The 25,726-nt window shown below is 41.8% G+C and overlaps 1 protein-coding gene across 2 annotated transcripts in view; it reads right to left on the bottom strand.

Moving 5' to 3' along the window:
- pip5k1bb (phosphatidylinositol-4-phosphate 5-kinase, type I, beta b) overlaps window positions 1-21,661 on the bottom strand; it is a 32,916-nt gene extending 11,255 nt beyond the window's left edge. The window contains exons 1-7 of one of the 2 annotated variants that reach the window (XM_084946084.1): window positions 21,403-21,661; window positions 11,376-11,468; window positions 11,213-11,275; window positions 10,583-10,713; window positions 8,024-8,141; window positions 5,849-6,001; window positions 4,379-4,678 (exon numbers count right to left, since the gene is read on the bottom strand). In XM_084946084.1, coding sequence (XP_084802210.1) covers window positions 4,379-4,678; window positions 5,849-6,001; window positions 8,024-8,141; window positions 10,583-10,713; window positions 11,213-11,275 — 765 coding nt within the window. In that variant the 5' untranslated portion in view covers window positions 11,376-11,468; window positions 21,403-21,661. Of the gene's footprint in view, window positions 1-4,378; window positions 4,679-5,848; window positions 6,002-8,023; window positions 8,142-10,582; window positions 10,714-11,212; window positions 11,276-11,375; window positions 11,472-21,402 lie in introns of both variants that reach the window. The other variant, XM_084946083.1, reaches the window with a different exon arrangement.
- Between the last annotated feature and the right edge of the window lie 4,065 nt (window positions 21,662-25,726).

Raw genomic sequence — 25,726 nt, forward strand, 5'->3', positions numbered from 1 at the left:
CTAATGTGTTGGCAACAAATCTGCAGCAACTGTGTGATGCTATCATGTCAACATGGACCAAAATGCTCAAGAAATGTTTCCAGCACCTTTGTGAATCTATGCTATTCTATGGCACTTCTGAAGGCATACAGGGGGCCAAACCAGTACTAGCAAGTGTATCTAATAAAGTGGCCAAAAGTGTATATTTTTTAATGCTTTTTTGGCCTGAGTTGCCCACAAGATGACAAATTGTTGACAGCCAAGCATGTGTTGTGAAGAAAAGTCTCCCAACAGCTTGATTTCATCTTCAGCATCACAGTCATTATGTTTGCCTCACTGCACAGTCACTGTAATGTGACAGCAATGCTCTTCACACACACACACGCACACTCAGACTGGTAGATGCACACACACTCTACAATAAACCCTCTCTGTCTCACTCTCTCTGTAGAGTAGAGTTCAGCATGAATTATTAATGCCTCGTGTTGTTTTGGCATTTGGGGGAGTATCAGGGGAGCTGGAGAGTAATGGAGAGGAGAGACTTAAGAAGAGAGCACAGCCGGCATTTCTCCAGAAGTGTCCTGTGTAACCGTGAGTATCGGTTATTTCTGAAATGTCACAAGCATTGCTCAAACACATTTCTTCTTTCAACTAAACTCTGACTTTCCACATTCCCACATTCCCTGCAGGCTCTGGAAAAACAGCTGAACATTACTTTTTTTATCATAGCTATTAAAGGACAACTCTTTCTTCCACTTCCTCGTTCCCTCCAAAGCCCCCTATGCCCCCTGTTGCTTAGCTTCTGCCGACCCTTACTCTGCGTTCTGGTCCGCGGCCTCTCCTGGGGTGACGGGGTTAGCTGCTTACTCATGGAAATGGACAGAGATTCTGCTTAGAGGGCACTTTGCTTCCCGCTTAGGAGGCAAACGCAGGAAGCCATGACAATAAACTATACAGCACAGTCTCTGTAACGGCTGCTGCAAAACAGTCCAACTTGCATACACCATATAGTTTTATAAACTATATACATTAATTTTATACACACACAGACAGCCAGTGCATCTCTGTTGTACTTGGAGCTTGTGAACTGCTTGCGTGCACTGCCAGGTTAAACATTAAGAAATCACTGAATTAGCCAGAAGGGAGGATGTCGGTGTCAGTGTGCTTAAGAAAACAGAACTTTGAGAAAGTCAACACACTGGTTAATGATAATGAGAAACACTCTAACCTGAGGAGATTACATAAGGGTCCTCTGAGTTTATGGTAGCCTGACTGTAAGTCAACATCACAAGACCCAGATTTACCGCAAAACTCGAGATAATGTTTGACTTAAAAGGAGGGAAAGCAAGAGGTGATCACACCTGTTTATGCAGCAATCCTGTAAGAGGAATCAATTTCCCCTAAAGAGGAACACAAAACTACAAACTAATGCAGCAAAAGATTTTCTGTAAAACAGAACTACCCATGTCATTACTTGTTTTCTGAGTATACAGAAAAGAGAGGACACAGATTGTGTTACATAATAGGCTGATTTAAACACACAGCATCAAACTATTCATTAGCTTTAATTCTTTCAATAAAAACATCATGTTTGTTTCCTCTTCTTCCAAATAAAAAACTGAATCATTTACCCGAAGTTTGGTGTAAGGGAAGTCATTAAGTTGTTAGCTATATGGAGCCTCACGAGGTTGCCAGGTCTGGCAGGTTGGCACGACTCAGCAGGAACTTTGCCAGGAAGTCTTTCTTTTGCTGTTCCCTGAACTCATCTGATGTACCCATCAACACTTGCTGTAACATCCAGGTCTATTTCCAGGTTAAATACAGCAGGCTGTTAACATTTTTTTTCCCCAAACACAACAATTGAGGTCTAGATTTTCTGCACACTGTGAAATGGCCCTTAAAACCATAAGTGGGCAATTAACTTTCCCAAGAGACCACATGACAAACTGGGGCTGTTGTGAAGGGACACACTAAAAAGCCCAACTCAATTTTACTTATTAATTTTCTCTCTTTATAAAGTGCTACTAGAAAGAGTCGTCATTACAGTTAGACGATGAAAATGTGACACAGTAAAAACGTCAACATTTAATTACCATTTACTCAACATTCCCAAAACAACTGTGAACTGTATGCGCATATTTTTGCACAAGACTTTTAACTTTACACAAAATACTGTTGTCATCTTGCTTGTAGGTAAATGAATTAATCTCTGTTTTTTTATTTCTTTTTTTTTTTTTTTCAGTGGAGTAAAACTAGCTGGTTTTGGTCTTAAATAAGTGCATTAAAATCATCAGATTCAGTGTCTAAAGTTGAAATGTGAAGGACAGTCACAGCAACAGCAAATGCAAGATCTGCCTTCTATTCTGCATCTGAGAGCTCTGGAAAGTCTGTGCCTTTCTTCTCATAATGCTCTTGACTTTCTGCTCTGAGGTCCCATACTCTTTCCCCAGGCTGAGCCACCTGACAGCTGTGTGGTAGCCCATGTCACCATATTTAGTTTCATGCTCCTTCAAAAGTGCAAAAAAACAGTTCAGCGTTCTCACCCCAATTAACTCTATTAGTTATGAACATGGTTAATTTTTAGCACCAAGTTACACAACACCTCCTGCTGTATCGTACAATGCTAACATATGAATTTCAGTTCTGGGTTCAGTTCAGTTACTTCTGTCTAAATCTGCCTTTAATCATTTTTAAAGTGTTCAAATCTGAAATTTGTCAGATTTGGACATAACGTCTGCCAGTTATCTGTGAACAAATCACTCCCTGTTACAGTCCCTTTCACTAAGGTCGTTCTTGCCAGCTCCTCTGTAATATACTTGGGATTTACCTAAAAGAATAAGTAACTGGCCTGTGTAATTGTCACTGGGTGGGATTGACACAGCCCTCATCCAGAGCCAAAGAGAAACACTCAAAATCATCTCTGTGTGTTTAGTCTCAGAATGGCGATTCAAATTGTACTCCTTAAACACACAAATGAGCTCTCCACAAGCAAAGCACACAGTCTTACCTCTGACCTCAGTGAATACATACTTACATACATGTCTTGTTAAAAAAAACTCTACACCCTGAAAGTCTTTTTATTTTATTTTTAGTGTGAGCTGACATTTTCATATCGTATCATATCTCTCATAAGTGTTTCCCCGAACATGTTTACAGTGAAGCTCCATTTGCTTGCACACATGTACATATATAGATTTAAAACAAACAAACAACAAAACCCCCAAAGGTGACTTTTAAATAAAAGCACAACTAACTAGAGGCTGTCCGATGCCCAGGTCTGCTCTAACCTGATTATCTAGTGTTTGATCATGGTGTATAAATAGCTTCACAAATATGCCACCTCTCTGTGTTTAGAAAGGGTATTTTCCAAATGGAAACTTCTGCTGTAACCGACAACGAGCCAAAGGTTATGTATGCTTAGTGCTTTATTAGGGTCTTAATTCAACATTTCAGAAGGCTCTAATGTAAAAAAGCTTAATATACAGCCATTTGTTTTATGAGTTTATGGTGCACAACGCCTGAATTGTTGCCTTGGGAGGGGAACAGAGGGTGCAGACATCAGTACCACTTAAGTTTTGTGTCTTTTGCTTTTTAAAACCTAGAGGCTTCTTATTTAATCACAGCTATGGCCCACAAATCTGAAAATTTAGTGTACACGATCCATCAGCCTCCACGACTAGCAACTATTCTTCCAAACTAATGTAATGCAGACAGACAAAGGGATATGAAAGGATGAAGTTTATGTGTTTGCAGCATAACGTTTTCTTTTTTAAAAGATTTGGTGAATCGCCAGAGCACAGCTCACGTCTCTTATTAAGCTCAAACTATCCTCCTTCAGTTGAACAATTTCACGGTGTCTGCATTAATACAGAGAAGAATGTGAGCCTTTAGATTGGAAGACTATCTTTGGACAGGGCTCTGAGTCTCACGCTACCAGGATCATGCCTTAATCACATTCAGTGTTTGGAGAGCTGTCACGTAGTGAAACATAGCCGTGCAAGGAAACAAGAACAGAGACCCGAGGCAAACTGAAAGTTTAGCTGAACACATCGTCTTTCCCTCTGTGGCAAAGACAAGGAAAATTCTCTTTTCAAAATATTTCGTCCCATCTAGGATACGCACTTATTATCCCAAAGCAGTATATAATGTGATTAAGTTACAAGGATGCATGTTGCTGGTGTTAGAATACATACCAACCCTTTAAAAAGATATATTTTCTCACTAGACTAAGATTTCCAGCTTGAAAGGATTTCACCAGGAAAGCTCCGTGCTATGAAACCAAAATGAGATCATCCTAGACTTCCTTATTTGTTGTAGGGAATAATAGAGAGCTTCCTGTCATGATACGGCTGCCATTTCAAAGCCAGTCTGTGAGAAGAACATCCATAAAACTACCTACCCGACAGTCTCTCTGCAGAGTCTTCATGAGGTTGTTGTACGTCTCGGCGTCAAAGTAAAGCCCCTCCTCGTGCATGTCTTGAAAGTCCAAGTCTTTGTAGGTCGGACAGGCCTTCTCTCTCTCTTTCCTGGACGCTCGTCTCTTATAGGTGGATCCCTTCAGGTCGTATTTGTAGTGCATTTTGACAGAGCGAGGCAACACATTGTTCATCACCACCAATCGGATGTTGATGCCTCCAGACTGGATGCAGTACAGGCCGTAAAACTTGGGAAGCAAAGTGCGTGGATTCTGGTTCAAGTTCTGTGAATTTAGAAAAAGCACAGGGGTCGCAATGACGTTGAGTTTTGTAGACTGGGTGCATTTTTTAAAAGATATATTAATGTGTGGGATAAAAGGAAGCAGTTTGGTAACTAATTTGTGCATGGTCAGAATTATATTGCAGATAACTGTGACGTACCTACCCCAGATAAGGAGCTCTGTTAGTGTTTGTAGATAGAGCTATAAATTGTGGACCATCTGTTTAGTATTTCTACTACTATAAAAAATCTGTAGCTCCGCTGATTTAAAAAAAAAAAAAAAAAAATAGACCTTTGCAGAGGACTTTAAACTTGTGCAAAGAGCAAACTTCTGTGTCAGACAGATCTGATTTTCATGCCAAGAAGAGTGCTGAGTCTTCTGTTACGGCTCAGAGCACAGCAGTTTTCAGTGGAATGGCACATAGTGCCCAGTGAGCGTGCTTTTCGATTTTGCTATAACATTCAAGGAGTTGTCCAAACTGTCTCCCAAAGTTAGACTGCTGAGGGAAAACATTCAAAAGACAACTCAAAATTTTGTGAGTGTATTTTTTTTCCCACATTAACAAAGTCTTGGCTCAACACCTTCAATTCTTGCCAGATACGGTTCCCTGCGACTTTACCTTCTTCTCCAAAAAGAAAACATTCAAGTGAAGGGTTCCCGTTTTGACACAGTGGATCAGATCTAAAACACACTACTGGAGCACAAGTTTAAGTGGTCAGAACAGCACTTCTATGAAAGGATATATCTAAAAATAGCAAGCGGTGAATAGAAGTGGCGAATTGCTGCAGAAGAGGACTAACTGGAAGGGGAAGACTGCGTATGGTTTAAACTCCATATGTGGAAAACTTGGCACCATGTACACTCCATGCTTCACTGCCAATCTTGTGATGTCAAGCAGAATGTGGATGCAATAAATAAAAACATGAATAACAAAATGAACTGATCAAATTTTGGACTTTTATCTATGCATCTACCACTGTCCTCAGTCAAGTTGAATTGCTATTCAGGCTCCTAGTGCAGGAGCTAAAGGGCATTTTCACTCCATCTCATTTTTGCCTCTGAAGCATCTCGTGAGTAATCACTCATTCAACACCGAGCGGGTTTTAGACACCAATCAGCAAGAATTTTCACATGCCATCACAAACTGTAATGAAGTAACATTAAACTTCTCACCATGTAGTATCCAGGTAGCAGCCTCTGGAGAAACTTGGCCTCCTTGTGCTGAACGGTTTTAATGATGAACTCATCGTCGCTGGTCAGGTAGAAGAGAGAGCCGCTGGCCCCGGGGTTGACCAGCTCAATCAGAGGCTCGTTTACCAGGGAGTACTGAGGAAGAGAGCCATAAACATTTCATATCTAATACATCAAATTCACAAATCAACTCTTTATGGTATAGCTTTGCACGCAGCAGAGCAGGAAACAGAGGTCCCTCAGCTGGTGCCACAAAATTGGAGGGCTGCTTTTGTAATGAAAAATCAGCCCCAAAGTCTACAGTTGTTCACATGCTTATCGGAGAAAGCAGAACCCTGTCTACATTTGTTTTATTGTTCCATTAATGCCAGCTCTGCTTCACATCAGTCTACTGTTTATCTGTTTGTCAAACTTTATAGGCGCCCACGGACATGTGAATCTTCCTGCTAAGAAACGAGAGCCTCCGTCCCGCAGTGCCCATCTACATACAAGAACCCGCAAGACTGTAGAGAAGTGTTAGATATTAATCAGTGCATTATGAGAGCCACATTTTCAAAAGAGAGAAACACTGGAGGCATCCACTCTCCCTCTCCAGAGACTCTTCCACTTCATGACCATCCACAGTCACGTTGCCTTACCGGCACAAACACATCCACACTTTATTGCATTTGCACTGAGGCTGGCTGTATATGCGTGTCCACATTCTCTCTTAATTAGACACCGCAGTGTGGCCTCCGCCTGAATGAATTCATCATCACCTCAAGGACATCAGTCATTAGCACTACTCCTCAACGCTGGCGGACCTTACGCCATCAACCCACTTCGGCCTTGAAATAACTTTTTAATCTCCGACTCTCTTCTGGAGCTTTTTGTCTCTCATTTATGCAGAAAAGAATCTGGCCATCAAAAGGAACAATGTAGCCTGATGGGTTTAGGAAAGACTTCGAGGCATAAGGAATGCAGGAAGATGCCGCCACAGCAGGATAAAGGTCAGAGGAAATCACACCTTTATGAAATCTAATTTTATTTATATAAAGGTAGAGTATCAATTTAGCATTAAATTAGTGCTGTCAAACGTTTGAAATGAACACCAAAGACTTCAGCCAGGGAATATTTTCACAGACAAAAACACGTGCAAACGAGCAAAAACAAAAACATGAATCACACAAAACGCTTCTGTCTAAATGTCAAAATGTGTTGCCTGTGAGTCTGCTGGGAAATCACTGCATGTGTGAGGATTACAGCTGTGCTAATGAGGGCACATGCTCTGTCATTATTAGCTCCAGTATCTCCACCACCCCAATGTTTTGTCTTGACTCCACCCTCCTGGGGACTGCTAGCATTACTGAACCTATTGGATTCTACATTAGTCAGCATTTAGTTGGTGGAAAGAAATTCCCGACAGACAAAAATAACGAGGAATTCTCTCTTCTTTATCAGACTTACAACTGATTATCTATGTCAGTTTGTGACGTGTGCATGTAAGAACCAGGTGAATCTCGCTGTAACACAGGAAATCTCAGCCTGTGTGGTTGTTTCTTTGGCTGCCCACTCCTCCTACACAACCAGGGAGATGAGAAATCAAACCTGGCATGTAGAACATCTTAAAAATGCATCTACGTCATTACGTAGACTGGCAACCGCCTAGCAACAGCCTTAAAATGACGCGATTTCAGCATTTATGCCCCTGTAACACCTTACGTTGAATGTGAAGTTATAGCACCTAGCAAGCAGTTAGCTGAGCTTTGCATCGAGGCTGGAACAGGTAAAACATCAAAATCCAATGTCATAGATCTCACTAATTTATAAAAATTATCTCTGTTTAATCTCATAAACAGCAGTGTGAGTTTATGCGGGTTATGTGCAGGGATATACTGGGCAGGCAGCCAGTGGAAGTGACTCAGCATATTTTTTTAAATCTCCTTTTTTTCCCTTTAAGTCTTGAAAGCAAAAACTTAAAATGACCTTTTTTTACCCCCTTGAATAGGACCAGCAGGTTAATTTCAGTTGCTGTGCTGAGAAATGAGAGTGCACTAGATTTGCTTCCTGCGGCATGGCTCCATACAAATGAGGTGGTGATCCAGACTGAGCTGAGGTCTGGATTATGAGCATGAACACAAATAATGACCTGCAAGGTCTGCCAGGTTTTAGTCTTACCAGGTAGTCATCTGGCTTGATGCCGAACAGATCTCTGAAGTAGCGGAAGGCCAGCGGGGCGTACGTCTTGAAGCGGAAGTCAGGATAGTGATGTGCTGGAGTCAGGTTGCTTCCCTCACTGGTAATATTTGACCAAGACAAGATGAGACAAACACACAAACGGGTATATTAGATACATCTTTCAACACTAACTGACATGAAATTTAAAAAAGAAGCTTTAACATTACAAAAGGAAACATGTTAGTGTCAGTAACACAGATGCATTCTCGCGCCCCCTGGAAAACTGGCACTACCGGGGGGAAATGAACACCAGCACCTAATCTTTGTGCCTGGTATCTACGCTATTGACTCTGGGTAATTTTATCAGTGGGCCCTTGTATTTTCTTCCATTCCTGCTTGAACAGGCTTCAGTAAGTCCTCTATGGGAACCCAGATTCACCAGCATTGTGCTAACAGATAGGTCTGTATAGAGTTCTTCGCCTGGAGACTGAAGATGGCTCTAATTACTGGATCGAACAATACCAAATAAAAAACATGCACTTCAGCTCAAATGGGGAGAAAATGGCTCAAATAAAAGGTTTAAAACCAAACAAAATGAGACACAATAACCTGCATGTTTTTTTTGTTTTTTGCCAAGCGTGGAGTGGGAGACGTTTCCAGACGGGCTTTGACAAAGGCTGACCCTGTTTCTAACTAACCTAACCCATAATCCTGTAAGCACATTGGATAAGGTTAGCGTGAGTCAGCCGTCGAGTCTTTTTTTAAAACTAAACTTTCATTGGAATCAGTTTTGTAGTTGCAGAAATAGGTTAATAAAGGTTTTGTTTCCCAGGGCACCTCTAAATCTGGTTACTTGGAAGCTGCTCTGGGTAGAGAGGCCCTTTTGTTGTTCCCTGTGTGTGCTATATTCAGTGACACGGAGGCAAGGCGCAGGTGTAACACTATATCTGTGATCACGCAACAATGGCATTTGAATGGTTTGTTTAGTGCGCGAGGACAACGGGAATCATTTGCCACTGATTGAGAGTCTACTTAAAAGAAAAAAAACATTAAGCAACACAAGCGCCCGGAAAAATTTCAGTCTAATCAGGGATTCATCTCCCTCTCTGTGTCTGCGTGAGTCTGCGGAAAGGTGTGAGACAAACTGAAAATTAAGCGTGTGGGAGTCAAAGTGACATCTCCGTTTCCATCATTTAGTCACTTGTTCAGGGTAGTCCTGCGGTGGGAGGAAAGAGAAGGGGTTGTGTGCTATTACAGAACAGAAGATAAATGCTGAGGGAAAGCAGAAGGAATAAAATAGGAAACGGTTATGTCAGATTAAAGATGTAAGACATTAATTTTCTCCCCTCACTCATTACACTCTGTTTGTTCTGTCTTGTGTAATTTTATTTTCTTCCTAACAACATGGCCTAGATTCTTTCTCCCCCTGTGAAAAAGGTGGCCCTGGAGACTGCCACCACTTTCATTTTAATTCAAACTTGGGCTGGATGAAACAAGCCTCATTTTAAACCAATTGTCGCTCGTCATTTTGCGCTTCAGAGTCTCAGCGAGCGACGTGGAGTTTTCATCAAAGTCTTGAAAGTCATCAGGGCCTTTATCAGTCAAACACAACAAGAGCTTTGTTTGGCTGTTGCTGAGGAGCAGGACTGGTGTGCGTGCCAGAAGGAGGTTTGCATAAACCATGCCCAGTTTGCATATCCTGGTGCAGCATCTCTAAGGTAAACCACAAAGTACATCCTGATAGGACTGTAATTCTCCTCCTGACGTCCAAGGGTTAAACACAACATTGAATGACCTTGGATGTATTTACACTGGGATGGACAAACAGCAACTAATAGACATCTTTTGCTCAGCTGCTCCTGATTTAATTTGTTTTTGTAGTTCCTCTACAGCTCTAAAAGAAGACAAAAACTGATAAAGTATGTGCCGCAGCATCAGCTGTGTGTTAATAAACCATATGTGTGGACATAAGGCAACACTTTCGATGAATTCCTTGTCCTGCTTTAGATTATATAAAGCATTTCTTTGAGCTGATGATGTAATTTTGAAGATAGCTCAGCGGCGCGCCACCGTACGTTTTGCTCTGTTAAGAGGCACACAGTAAGCTGATTCCACAGTTCTTGGCAAGATAATCCACTAGAATAGTTTTATCCCTGCGTCATGACTTAGACTAGCAAAACTGTTGATAAATGATGACGCTGGCAGTTTGAGGCGGTACCACATTTTCTTTGGAGTGGATTTCGAGCGCATGTAGTTTCCACCGAGCGTGATTAATAACAGCTGTTAATGGTTTTCATTCGAGATCCAGACATATAATATTTGCGGAGGCCGTCCAGGCGAAGCGTGCCCTTCACTCGCTTTCCATTCATTCACTTCATTCACAGCCAACCTACACACAGTCTGTTTTTACGAAGCAGCTCTCCTATTCACCAAGTCCTGCAGATAAATAACCTTGAGCTTACGCGACAAGGACGCAAACCTTCAACGCACAAAAACACATATGCTGAGAGAGTGTTTCTGTGAATGTAACACTGTGGATGTGCGTGTGGGATCACTGACCTGGGCAGAAAGACACTCTCCACCACATAGAAGTCTTGCATAAGAACATCTCTGTCAGGCTTGGAGGTGAGGTTTCCCACTGTATAGCCAATACCGAGCTGAATGGCTCCCTTTAACGCCGAGGATGTGGTCTGGATGGGAAATTCGAAAAGAAAATATCACATTAGTCTAGCCGTGGCACACTTGCTCCCTTGCTTACCCTTTGATTTGATTTGAAATATGAGAATTTCCACACAAACACATCCAACTGCACTTGCAGACTTGGACACAAATCCAGTTTGTGTTTTTATTGCATGACACCTTTAAAAAAAACATATTTCCCCAAACCTGAACAGAGGTATCTAGTATAAAGAAATGCATTATGGTTGAATCTTAAAAAAAGAAAAGAGAGAGAGATGTTTCCATAAGGAGTGACGTCTACAGTACAAGAAAGAAAACAAATGTACCCAGCACTTGACTGACAGCTGGCTGTGGAAGGGTCACGACATAATGTGCTGCAGAAGGAGTTAAGGGACTCGAGTGGCTCAGAAGCAAAAGCTGACTCTAAACGGCAGCATTTCCAAGTAAATGTTAAGGGATCGTGCTCATATTCATCATAACATGAAAATGTTACCAAACACACTCTTTTACCTTCTTGTAGGTTTTCTCTGAGCTCCGATTCCCTCCTGTCCCATTTTCTGTGGCGGTTGACATCTAAAAGGGACACAAAGTCATTCAGGCAACAAACTATAACACTGTAATTCTTGTCAATTGTTGTATCGCTCTGAAATTTACTGAGCAGTCAAAAGCATACCTTGCTTAATGAAAAGCTGTGCCTGACGAGCAGCAATCAGGGCAGCAGCTCTTGATTGTCAGGCTGAGCAATCATCAGGAGTTGTCACAGGACCTTCTGTAAGAGAACGGGTGCCCAGTAAGTTACTATGAAATATTTTTAAAAAGGCACTGACATTGCATTAAAGTAAGTGAATCTTGCTGATTCTGCTAATCTCCACCTGATAAAAAAGGCACTTTAACTCTGATAGTCACTCCTGACTCATGAGATGTACATCTGTGTTTTGTAATAAACATCAGAGTTCTGCTCGAGTGCCGTGTTGGAGAAACAGTCCTTTCCTGCCTGTCACTTCAACACCTCACAAATCACAGCGTGCAGATACAGAAATCTTGTTACACTTTAATCTAATCGCCGGCTTCTCTGTTTTCATATTGCCTCCATATTCAAGACTTTGTACGTGCAGAACAACACCTCATAAAGGAGTGGAGCTGCACAGCGTGTCACTGCCCGGCTTACAGCTCATCCAGGTCCTCCCTGAGCCACAAAGCACCAGTCTGTCTTGTTTCTACGTATGCTCTCCATGAATTTTCCACTCCTCCTTAAAATGTGTCTGTTTTTCTCCACTAACACTCCCAGAGAAAATGAGACAGAGTGGCGTAAGTCATTTAAATGTTGCCTCAGGACACGCTGAGAAGAAGTGAGGAGTAAGAGCACTTGCAAAAGTTGGACTTTGACAAGCTCTCGCAAGGCTGCAGTCACCACATCACCTGCATATAAATGCGCCTGCTGTTACTGGAGCTTTGAGTATCGCACAATGTCTTGCTGCCCTCATGCCCTGCAGTCACCTGTTTTGTGACCAGCTGTCACATCATCATCACATCATCGCCATGCAGTGGAACACTAATTGAAAAAGTCTTGTTTGTGTTTGGTTCTTGCAAAGTAAAAACCTCGCAATATGTTGCACCTTTGTTGGAAATAGTCTCCAAATGGAGAAAGGTGCACTTGGATGAAAATACGCTCACACGCAGAGATTCAGATATTGAGAGTGTAGCAGACACTCAGCTCTTATCTCCAGACTGGCTCCTAATCTGCACACCAGCTTCTCTGTTGCTATAAACACATAAGAGACAATAGCACAGACCACAGAGACCATCCTGGCTAGAGGCTTACTCGGTCTTATTCTGCCTCTGTGAATCATTCATAGCTTTTATATCACCTTAAAAACAATTTCCTGCCTTACGAAAAGTACACGAGCACATTCGCTCACACAACAAACCCAATATGTTTTTTTGTGCGAGCTCCTGTTTTTTGTAAAGCTCACGTCCGTCATAAAATCCTGTTATTGATCTCGAGCCTCGTCAGTCAGTGTAATGAGGTGTTGATCCACCTGAGCCTTTACACTATGTGCCCTGAACCTGAGGAATGTTAATAAGCCCGTAGGCAGGCCTGTCTGGCTCTCAGCTCAGCACCGGCCTGAGTGTCAGTGTCAAAATGAACTGTGCGGACCTCTCTTTCGCTCTCTCTCGCGCTCCAGCCGCCTCTCCCTCACCTGACCCCACAACCCAGCTGGTACTCTAACAGACTGCTTCGAGAACAATCCACGAGAGGCCCGCAGCTGCAGTGAACAACAGCAGGTCTCTTGTTCACCTCTCAACAAAAGAGAGGCAGACAGATGGTCGGTAAAAATGGACGGAGGATCCTAATCAGGAGCGTCTCACCGCTGTCAAACACTCCCATCCCATGGTAAATGCCACTCACACAGGACTCTAACGAGGAAAACAAGAGTACACTGTACACGTGTAACACAATACCTCGTGTTTCACAATTACATTAGACGACCTCGCTAACACAAAAATGCAGCTTTGTTAAATCAATGCCTCTGGTAGACAGTGGACGTGGATATTTGTGGTCTTGGGCGAGAACCAAATGGGGAAAGTGATCCAACGGGTAAATAAAAAGGAAACTTAGTACGTGAAAGCCTGAGTCTGAATGGAAAACTCACACAGGCGTGTGCATAGGGAGTTGATATTTCTATGCCTTTGTGAAAAAGCAAGTAAGGTCAAAGATAGTCTATGTTACGATAAGACTTTGCAACACCTTTGCAATGACCTGAAGAAAATTCCTAAGCAATGCAGGAAATGACATTCCAGGATCAGCTTTCAACAACTTGATAAACTAAACGCAGACATTAAAACCATTTAGTAAAACATTAAACTTTTTCCCTGACTTACCACAACTTCATTATGAAACGTTACTTTTCGAGCACCGTGTCCTTCCCTTCTTGTGAAGCTTTTTTTGTTTTTTTTCTTTCTAAAACTTTGCATTTACCTCTCATCTCTCCCTGACCTCACTGTACGTAAACAACTCCATTCCCACTCGTCCCTACAGCCTTGTCAGAAACTCTACCACCCTTCAAAAAAACACACTTGAGTGCAGATCAAACACTGGCTCTCATGCCGTATCTCCTCCGTGGCTTCGGGGTTATTGCCAAGGCTGCCATTCTGCCCCTGTGGAAGTCAAATAGCCACTCTGCAGCCAAGGCAGTCCTTGAAAGGAAAATATGTTGCAGAGAGCAGACGTGGGCTGTCTGGTATGATGATTATGCAGATTGAATAAATCTAAGCTGTCAAAAACTCAAAGTAGCTGTGCTAATATTCCCTCAATGATCCCAGCGGGCAAACCAGTAGTAATAATAAAGGCAGTGGTCAGGCAGATCAATCAACACATCATTAACCATGCTACGGAAATTATACTCTCTTCAAAATGATCTATATCTACCAGTGCCCTTCAGTAGAATAGCTAGGCTAAAATTAGGACAATCTGGATCACAATCTTTTTCAAAACCATCTGACTATGACTTCAAGGCTGTGAGGTATTCAGTCAACAAGGCTCCCACAGTCTCCATCTCCAGAGATATCACATATGGGTTCCTTTTGCTCTGCTCTGCTTCAGTCCCCGGATACTATTGGATTACTGCTGCAGATTGGAGACATAATGGAAAATCAATAGCAGAGCAGCAATGCTGAGCTTCAAGGACTGGGCTGCTGGGCTTTCATGACCCATGCAATCCCACAACTCAGATGTTAGATAAGCACCGAGATCTGGATTTGGGTGGATACAATCAAGAAGATGCACAGGGAGCCAGCTTAGTCAGCCTGAAGGGGATCAACTTCATCAACTTAAATGCTCTCATCCTTCACAGAAACTCGGGATGTAGGGCATTCAAAAAATATATACTCAATATTCCCAATAAATACACAGAGAAAAGGCTCATTGTCTGTATGCATCTGTCATGTGGGGCAGTGATCATTATACTTTTGATACCAGTGCTCTTTTGGTGTGTCAGTGTGATTACCTAAGGACTTTGTTTCCCCAATCTTGATACAGTAAGGCAGACAAAGACCATAACAGCAAGGAAGAACTACAGTTTAGCATGTATAGATACATATAGGTTTTCTGGTCCAATGCACAGCCACACACACACACACACACACACACACACACACACACACACACACACACACACACACACACACACACACACGCACAAATACAACAGAAGAAGCCATTATAAAAGAAGCCAGGTATCATTTTGACCTGTTTTTGGCACGTTGTGTTCCATATTTTACGACGTGCTCTGGAGGTATGTTTCTTTTCATCTTTGCTCAGATGTAAAAGCTGTGATGCTGCTTCAGAGTAGTGTTTGTCCCTGAACACCAGGCACTATGCAGCACTGCAGAGCTTTCCAAGTGTTTGCATATGTGTGCAGCAGGAAGGCTACATGATGAAATCAGACTAAAACGGCAGCCCACAAAGATGGCCGACAGGCTGGAGTAAGAAACAGGTAGGCTACATGACTTTTGATGGCAAAAGTGGCCAAAAAGCGTGGCTAAATGAAAAGACACAGGTCAAGCTGAAAGAAAATATTTTGGTTAATTACTGATATTAAGCCTGTATGTTACCATGAAGGGGCAACCTCCAGGCTGAAAGCCCCCATCTCTGAAAACAAGTCGATTGAAATTAAACTTCCATCTTAAAATAATCAGCTGGTACAAAAAAACTGTGACAATACTGACCTGGATCTCCAGAGTTTGTGGTGTTGGTGCCTTTTGGAGCATTTTCAAGGTGAATATCTGAAACTAATATGGCTTAATGTGCTGTTATTTATATTAACAGCACATCAGAGAGTGGGTTCTCCAATTTTTTTACTCTTTTTAAAAATGTTTTCGATGTCTTTACACTAATTTGCAAGTACAGGTATTGATGGCTGTGTGATGCACCACAATACAGTCTATAGGTGGAACTTGCTAACATTAGCTGATAACTGAGCACTGCAGTCTCCTGTTAAAACATGGTCACCTGGGGTTCAAAACAACCAGGACTGATTGATAAAATGTGCTGACGCTTTAAAAACAGCACTCCACTACCCAACGAGGAAAGCCATAGTGGCTATGGCCATCTTTTAGATACAGTCTATAGTAAACATGTGCATAATGTATTAGATGTTGATGGAAAGTTAAGTAAACACTGAACACTGAGGTCTATTCATGAGGTTTACACTGATAAAGTTAACAGAAGAGCTTGTTTGGATTACAAAATAACAAACACCGATCTGTTTTAACATCTTCATGCTGCAAGGAGAGCCCTGACACAGGTGTAAAAAATGGGAGCTCCCTTCACTGAAAGCAGCTACCATCAATCACACAAGACGGAGCGTACAGCGTGTACTGAACACAGCATCCTTCTGAATCCTAAAAAACATGTTTCAGTGAGCTCGGCAGTGTGCATGTGGGCACAGTGATGTTCCCCTGACCATGCGTTCATCTCTAAACCTACATTTTATTCTGTGGTATTGCATATTAGCATGGTGTTTGACCTTTTGATGACAAGAAATAAAGCAGAAAAGAAGGCGGTGGGATTACACCTACAGAGTGGCCTGACCTTTGAAATGCAACATGAACAGAAGAAACAAGCTACCATGGGCGAGGGACGTATGACAAAAGATGGAGGACAGCGAGAGGCAGAGATTCTGAAAAGCTGTCTTGTAAACGTGTAGTCGGGAGTTATATCAAGTTTTATTCTATGTAAACCCCCTTTTCTTGAGAGAAAAGATAAATCTGTGGTAATAAAGTCACAAAAAATGTCTCCATTTCATTATATAAGATAACTTGAGCAAGAGGAAACCCAGGGAGAAGATTCGGTCTGTCTATTTGTAATTCAGAGAGCGTCTCGTTCTAGCTCCACTCTGCATGAGAAGCTGTGAGGAGGAGGTCACCCTCTGTGTCCAGTGTGTCACATGATTCGGCTGAGGGCATGGGGGAGGTGGGGAGAAACATAGAGATGAGTTAATGGACAGAAAACAGAGACAATGTTCTTTAAAGACACAGAAGCAGAGACGCTGCTCCGATGGGACGGTACAGTACAGCATGGCTGTACAGAACGTACTACAGCAGGCTTATTATGCTTAACTACCAGTGATAACTAACCACAACGAGCCTCTGCTCCCAACGTCAAGGCCCATGGATATCGTTACCATATGGAACAGAAACAATAGGAGACGGACTTGCCCATGTCAGTTTTACTAAAGCCTGCACTGTAGTCCAAAGGTCCTCATATTTCCCTTTAAGCCGAGAGAAGCCGTTTTATTACCTATGCATATCACAAACATAAATGCTCTACTTCTGAGAATCCATAAATGATGTACTTCTCTGAAGTAGACTATCACATGATTAAAAGGGGAGCACATGGCCAGGCCTTTATTGTCCTGAAGTCACAGGTTACTAAAAAAATAAATAAATGAATGAATTAAAAAAAAAAATAGAAGATTTATACTTTGACGACCGTCTCCATTCTCTCAACTCATTTCTACTTCCTGCCATCTCGCTCTGGCGCTCCAGTGTCCCCCAAGTGGGCCTCCGCAAACCTCGTCATTATCAGGGCATGAGAGTGGGAGGGGGCCGCAGGGGACTCAGCCGGCCCAAAACAACAACAACAAAACATCACAACCTCCAAATAATCGGAATTCCTGCGATGCTGCCAACGGATCGCTCTGCCAGCAGCCTCCAACCGGCCAACACAACCACTAATGGTTATGCAGTGTAGAAGAACTATGAGCCAATTATGTCTGCAGGTCTCCTTTTTTTCCACTCTTTCAAAAGCTGGTGCTGACGTGCCGCTTGCCCACAGAGATGGGAATTCCCGTTTGGAGGTCATTAAGATCAAAACGATAATACCGGGAAGTTCTGCATCTGCTGCAAAGTACATGAAGACACCATCACGGCGATGATCGCTGACGTTCTTTTAAAGATTGTCTCTGTATTTATAAGTATGAGGTTAGAAAGTCATTTTAAGTTTGTAGTAAGTTTGAGTTGGTCGCAGAAGCTGTGACATCCTGGCTTTTCATCACTGGAACGGCTGCCACTCAGCAGCATCTTTTCATCGTTCTTCAAGCAATAATTACAACACGCTGAACTTCAAACCACTGACTTAGTGGGGAAACAGCAAAAAACACTAACATGCTTAAAATAAATACATGCATCACATTTATATCCAAATAAGATCCAACACTTCGATCAATTTAAATGGAGGGTTGCACAAAAGAAGCTAATTCAAGGCTATTTATTAAGTGTTTTAACTAAAAGAGCAATAAGGATGAGGGTGACGATCTGGAGATAACACATTAACGCTTTGAATATTGTGAGGTTTTCTTTCCATTCGGCAAACAGCATGTGAATGTAGCTGAACTGTCATGAAATGCAAGTGAAGAGATCTACAGACGCCTTTTTTTTAGGGCTCCATGCCTAAAATAAATGATCAGATGGTACAACTGATGATGTGTCCCTTTAACTATCAGTTTGACTTATTTCACTTTGTATGAGAAGAGAAAAACTAAACAAAACACTTTTGGTGCTGTGGTCTGCCAGACAAACCTGAACATATTTAATAAATTTTAACTTTTCTGTTCCTATAGCATATTCTCTTTGCGGTTTTTCCTCTTTCTTAGTTCCTGTATCTAACAAGTCACCTGGGGAGATGATTACCTCTTTGCTTATAACTCACAAAGTTTAAAGGGTGTGGCACAAAAATAAATAAGAGACTAGATTTAATGTTCTCACTGCCGCTGGTGGCAGTCAGTAGCAGGCCTATGTGGTATGTGCTGACACGAGTGGAGCCTGGCCAGTGAATGAGGACAATAAAACAGAACAGAAAGAGAGGGCGAGCCCACACTCTGCTCAGGAGGTCATGCTGGACAGACGTATGGAGCCTAAACCTCCAAATATGACTCGAGTGTGTCTGACTGGCTTGTTTGAAGGACATACATTGTTTTATTCACCGTCATCTGTATTACAGATGGATACCATTTAGCTCATTTTCTCTGTCCGTGTTAACTTCACAACCAAGGAGACTTTTTAAACCTGGAAACTTGCTGCATGTCGGATATTTAGACTCTCAAATGATACCATTATCTGCCTCAAACATGTACAGCCAGACTATACTAAAGATACTTCAGCTCTGGTATTTGGTCACTTTGACCCAGTGTATTAAATTGTTAATTTAGTAATTGATTAACCAAAAAGACCAACCAATAAAAAAAAAGTAAATAAGTTTCCAAGCAGAAATGCCGCTGACCTACTGTACTAGAAAAACTACAAAGCAGTTTTAACCCCATGGGGAGCTGAAGGGCAGATTACCGCTCTTCACTACACTTACTTCAGTACTTCACAAGCAACAAAGCAGGAATTAGCTTAGATTTCGCTACAGCGGAGCATTGAGCAGAAGCAAGAAAAGGCTGACATGGTGTCGGATAACCCAAGATGACAAACTCCAGAAAGAAAGCAAACACTCCCGTTATGCTTTCAGCTCGTTGCAACTGGAGCGCAGCATGTTAGACAGCTTCAATACAGACTGCAGACAATAGTGAGGGAGGATCCTCAGAGAGAAGAGCTAGAATGGCTGTAGTGGGAGGAGAGGTCGCACTGAACACACACAAACATTACCAGGTACCAGATTTCATTTTCACAACACAGTGAGACTTTTTTTTTCTCTAATCTGAACATGTTGAATGTGACCAGTGTGCCACACCCCTGTGTAGCACACTGGTCACTCAAACCATTATCAGGAATGAGAGCGCTGCGAGCTAATGTTCAGACCACTGACTTATGTAACTGTCTTAATGAGTCTCATATGCCTGTTATTTTGGTCCTATCACTACTCGAATCCCATGGTACAGTACGATCACAGTACACAGAGTGCTCTTTGACCCATAAATCACAAGACTGAACTTAAAAACCCTACAGCTGGTAATTGTGCTACCTTTTTACACAGGGTGCTCATATATTTGGGAAAAAAAGCTATATGAGCGCCCTGTGAGGCCCCTCTGCAAACAAGTACCTCTGTTTAATTACTGAAGTAAGAAAGAATCCGGTAAAACTCCATGGAAAGACACAAAACTGCAGAAAGTCACAGAATCATCAAATATGATTTGTGTTGACAGTTTGGGCTTCGCTGTGCTGAGGCACTTCTGCTGCCACTCAAATGGAAAACATTATGTAATGCACGAATGCTTCTCACTCTTTTCAGTGCAAAGGCAGCAGGCAGCACAGGACAGGAGCACAGGTGTTACTCCCAAGGAGAGAGCAGGGGATTTGCATGAGCCATTTTCCTGTCAAAAATCCTGCGGCAAGCTGGTCAGCCTGGACAAACCCCACCTGTCTCCCAGTCAAATGAAGCAGGAACAGGAAGTTAATGAAGAGATTACACATTTATATATAGATGCTTTGTCTTTGTAGTATAGGCCGGCTTGGAGCTAGTCAGATTTGACTGATTATTCAAATTAGCGTCTAATTTCTGCAATATCTCAAGGACCAATGAGAAGATATTTGAGCAGCATTTGTTGCTTTATGAACCACAACGTGAATAACACCAGAAGCATTTCCAAAAGGAGGAATTTATCATCAACTGCTTCTCATAACAGAGAGAAAACTGCACTCTTATGTTTCACATGTGATTATTCACAGTAACGAAGCAAAACTCAGTGAAGTCAATCATATATCACGTAAAAAAGAAACTCGTTAGCTGAGCCGCAACTAAACAGTATCTAAAGCAGCCTACAGGTTGTGGCTCTTCTTCTTTTGGACTCTTAAAACTGTTTCACAGTGGTCGCAGCTCAGGCCTTTGGTGTGGAGGCGCATCGGGATGAAAGGGGCTGTCTGTGAGGAGCCCGGCTGCCAAATACCAACAGAGAAATGTAGCACCTCGCTGTAGAAAGAGCAGTGAGAACGTGACAGATGCTGAGGCTCGGGCCAGCACGTACAGAGAGAAATTTGGTGTTTTGCATGTCAAATGCAGGAAAGGTTCCTGAGAAGTGTATCCACGTGCCAGGCCATGAAATGTGGAAATCTAATTGTAGTTCACCAGGCTCTCAAAACACACACAGGAAGTTAAAAAGATCACTTCACCCATTAACTGTCATGACATTTTGAACCACACTTTCCTTGCTCCATCCTCAGTTGCACAACTTCCAACTATGCTTGCCTCATTTCCCATCAAGCTGTCTGTTTCTCTGTAAATGTGCAAGCTCAGGCTCACATGTGCAGATACATGAGGGGGGAAAACTTCATTTAATAGAAAACGGCTATAAAATATACATAAAGGAAGACAGAACTGTAGAGCAGCACTCATCTAAATAAAATCAACAAGATTTACATTCAGAGTGAAGGATGAAATTCACCTGATGTCACACGTGAACTTAACATGAATATGTTAAGAGGATCTAAAATTATGACTCTTTCGGCAGAACATGTCTTTTTTTTAAAACTGAGTTATTCAGAGAAATGACACCTCCACCTCTTTATCAGACTACAAACGGAGCAGCTGGCTGACTCGCACACCTGCAGTTGTTCACCTGTCGTAACAACACCTGAGAACTGACGCTGTGAGACACAATGTCCACGAGGTTGTAAAAGATGTTGGGTGAACATCTGTGTCGGTGGCTACTGTCATTTTGTTTTCGTCTGTACGAATCTTTGGTGTGACGCATCAAACTCACAGTAATCGTCTTCTTCTTCTGCGCAGTCTTGTGGAAATATTCCCGTCTGAGCGGCTGCTGCAGTCTTTACAGTGCGCCTTTCTGTTTCTTCAACGCGACTCGCCACCGATACAAAACTGCGGTTTAGAGTAGGACACGCAGCGTTTATTTCCACCGCAGACTGGCTATGAACTGAGTCCTCCTCCTCTGCCGAGCAGACCTGTGTCGTGTGTCTCTGCCTCCCAGCCCTGCCTCTTTACAGCCGTGCCATTCAGTGCGCCACTGGATTCAAGCGAGCACGAAAAGTGGCACGAGCACGCCCTCTGCTGGCAGCAGCAAATCTCACAGTTTCGTTAAGCATCAAATTAGATCCAAGTTCAGCAGGGGCAGCAGGTGGTGCTGTGTGCTGGCACCATCCACCTTCTAGCAAGAAGGTCCAGGGTGGAGAGTTTCAGTGTCGGCTGTGCGTGTTCTCCCCGTGTCTGCGTGGGTTCCTCCCCAAAATCCAGAAACACGCACGTTAGGGTAGTGATTCTAATGTGAGTGTGAATGTGTTAGCCCTGTAACAGACTGGCGACCTGTCCAGGGTGTACCCTGCTTCTCGCCCTAGGAAAAAGGGATGGAAGTGACATTAATATAAAGTTATCTTCAAATTCACTGGAGGGTAACTCTTCCTGTTAGCAAATATTTATTTATCGAAACACACATGATAAATCTTTGTGGTCAGGCTGGGATGCAGTGCTGCAAACATCGTCTGAAAATTATCATACTTCCATCTATACAGAGTGTGAATGCATTTAATGTTCACTCAGCTCTCAGCGGTGTCTCCAGAGCTGTGGACTTGTGTTAGGTGCACAGTCACAGCAGGCTCACTGAAACATGGTTATATTAATATGAATGATATCACAGTAGAAAACAAATAAATGTTAACAGTTTTTTTTTTTTATTTTAGTAATCTTTGTTGTTGTTGATTCTCTGGTGTTGTGTAAAAGAGCAAACCAAAGACCAGCAGCCCCCCCCCCCTCGCCCCCCCAATGGAAACAAGAAGTTGATATTTACAACTTATAATTACACAATAAATAAAATATGTTAAAATTTAGATCTCACCTGACTATCATCATATTACAAATATTCTGGCCATGAGCAAAGTTAGAAGCATTAAATTGGCATAGTTAAAAAAAAAAAAAGCTGTGTTAGCAGCAGAAGCGATTGTTTTATTAAAAAGAAAACATGTATGAGAAAGTATGGCAACTAAAATCTCCACCACTTACAAAAAACACATGTCACAGTTTAGGGTGACTAAGGGTGTGGTGGAAAGGGAGAAACTTCATTTAGAAAGAACAGCATCAGTTACTGTACATTTAAAGAGGATTTTTCTCAATGTAATTTCTCTGTTTAATTCAAGTAAATGGCTCATTTATGATATATATCAGCTAACCGAGAACACCACACAGAGCTCAGAGATCCTACATAGACAGAAAAGGATTTACCAAACCCTTCAAAGCAAATGTTTGGACTTTTTTCAGGTAACTTTCTTGAGTCATTACTGACTGACATATATGATACTTGACTACCCTATTTATATACGGGAAATTGTTAAAAGGAAAAAAAGGGAAATTTTTAAAAGTAAGTCATAGCACCAGCGTCAGAGTTTATGGAAAATAAAGTTATAGCAGAGTCTAGTAAAATGAATTTCTTCTAGCAAGAAGTGATTATCACGCAGTGCCCACAGCTGCAGCAGCATTGCATAAACAAACGTGGAATCAGCAAGAGCAATACAGGAGAAAAGAAAGAAGATAAACAGAAGAACTCTGCAATCTTTGACTCATAAAAGAATCAGTACAGAAAGGGAGTGTGCTTCTAAATTCACTGCATGCTCAATACCAGCTGCAAGTGTTTATTACATTGTTTAACTGCAGATGGCAAACCAACCATCCAAACCTGCAATGCTTTATGTTCCAGAGTCTGGAATGTCTTTGAACCCTTTCCTTTCAACAAGTTTAGTTAGTAATTTATTTTTTAGTATATCACTTTCTGATGGTAACCCAAAATATGTTAAATATGCTGTCAGGTGTGATGTAAATCTATCTTTCTATTCTTATTGGTTCTGGAAGAAAGCATCATGTCACCCAGTTATTCCTGGAAGAACAGTCAATTCCAGGAATGGCTGGCCTACTGAAATTACTCCAACAACTCATCCAAGTTGTCACCAAAAAAAAGAAAAAACCCTTAAAAAACAACACAGAGCAAAATCTAAAGAAGTGCAGGCCTCACTTGTCTCAGTTAAAGTCAGAGTTTATGATTCAACAATAAAAAAAAGACTGGGCAAAAATGGCATCCATGGGAGAGTTTAAGGAGAAAACCACTACTGACCAAAAAGAAGATGAAGGCTCATTTTAAATTTGCAAAACAAAAACAAAAACAAAAACAAAACCCATCTGAATGATCCCCAAGGATGACTTGCTCTAAGTGATGGGTCGATGAATTCTGCTCTCAGAAAATCCTTAAGGAGAATGTCCGGCCATCAGTTTGTGCCCTGAAGCTCAAATGCACTTTGGTTATGCAAGGACAATGAAAAAACAACAGACATTTTTATGGTATTTTCATTTTAATGGAGAGAGACTATGAAAGAAAAATCCTTAAAAGCAAATTACATCCAAATCACTGGCCCTAGGGGTCAGTTCATTTATCTATGAAACTGAAAAAAAAAAGTTGTTCACGAGGCTCATAAAACTATTAATGATCCATCCAATATCCTTTTTCCAGAGCACAAGTTCTTACCCTTATGGAGCCCAAAAGGTTGATTCTGTTCATCTGGATGTTTCAGTGAGAGAAATGTTTCATCACTCATCCAAGTGATTTCTCCAGTCTCAGCTGACTACATCTTTCTCATAGTCATCCTCACATCATGAGGTAAAATCTTGTATCGTGCTCCAGACTGAGGGTGTTTGATGGTCATTTTATATTTCTTCCATTTCTGAATAATCGCACCAACAACGGTCTCCTTCTCACCAAGCTTTTTGCTGAGGGTCTTGTAGCCGCTTCCCGCCTTGTGCAGGTCTACACTCTTGTCTCTGGCCCTGATGGTGGTGAGGCTGGAAGGTTTCTAGAGCTCTGGCTGGGTTGTAGGGGATCAAATAGTTACTTCACTCAATGAAATGCCAATCAATCCATAACTTTTATATAATGTGGTTCCCCCCCCCGCCCCCCCCTTTTTTTTTTGGTTGGTATTCTGTCTCTCAGCATTGAAATGATGCTGCCATAAATATTAGAGACTGTTCATTTCTTTGCATATGAACAAACTTACAAATTCAGCAGGAGATCAAATAATTATTTCCCTGACTGAATTTGTTTTTCTGTCAGATTTGGAGAAACTTGACTTCGGTGCTGTGTCTGGTGAGTATGGGTGTATTGTAAAGCACGATTTAACTTTTTAAAATGTGAAGTATTATAGATTGATACAAAAGAATATTGTTTGTGTTTTCGGATTGCGTTATCAGCAGACCCACAAGAGGTCTCTCAGGTCCACAATAACAAATCATAAAAGGTTGCATGCAGCAGAAAACACATCTGGTAAAAGTGTATAGAATGGTTTTATAGTGGGCCACTAGGCCTACTTGGTACTGAGAAATGCCCACTAGAAGAATGTCCACCAGGGCAAAACAATGGTTTTGACTTAATCAGCATTAACCTCGATTAACCCCCTGAGTTTGATGACTGAGGTTGACCAAATTTAGAGTGCTAAAAGAATTAATTAAATACATCAGAGGTCACTAACACTGTGAGTCTGAGTGCAGACCCACAAGCTGTCCCATACAGACACGGACCCACAAGCAAATCAGATTTAAAACCTGATGGGCGCTTCTATTTTAATTGGTGCAGTTTTTCTGCTCTTTACGGTAGCGGCTCTGTGGCTGAAGAAACACAGGCAAATTGGATGCAAGTTCAGCCACTCAGTCAATTAAATTTGTGCATTCCGGGTGCTAAACACTGGGACTTTGCAGCCCTGACAGCGTAGAGTTACACGTGAAAAGACAGTAGAAAGAAGAAGAAAGATAGCAATGTAGAAAAAAAGGGAGAAATACAGACGATAGCACTGGAGAAAGTGGAGAAAAAGAAAATAGAAAAACAGTGAATTGAAGAAAGGGAGTGAAAAATCAGGAAAAAATATGGCTGTGCAAAAAAAGAAACATGGAAAGTGAAAATAGAGCATTTAATGAGTAAATGCTGGAGTTCTCCACATGCAGTCGATTGATCGCCTAATAAAACACAAAAGGGGAAATACAAGCTTTTCCTCCATTTATGTAATTTTTCTGTAGTTAGTTTATTTCAACATGCATCATTT

Source organism: Perissodus microlepis, chromosome 12 (assembly GCF_051167445.1).
Source record: "Perissodus microlepis isolate ML-2025 ecotype Zambia chromosome 12, ASM5116744v1, whole genome shotgun sequence".
Classification (NCBI taxonomy): Eukaryota; Metazoa; Chordata; class Actinopteri; order Cichliformes; family Cichlidae; genus Perissodus; species Perissodus microlepis.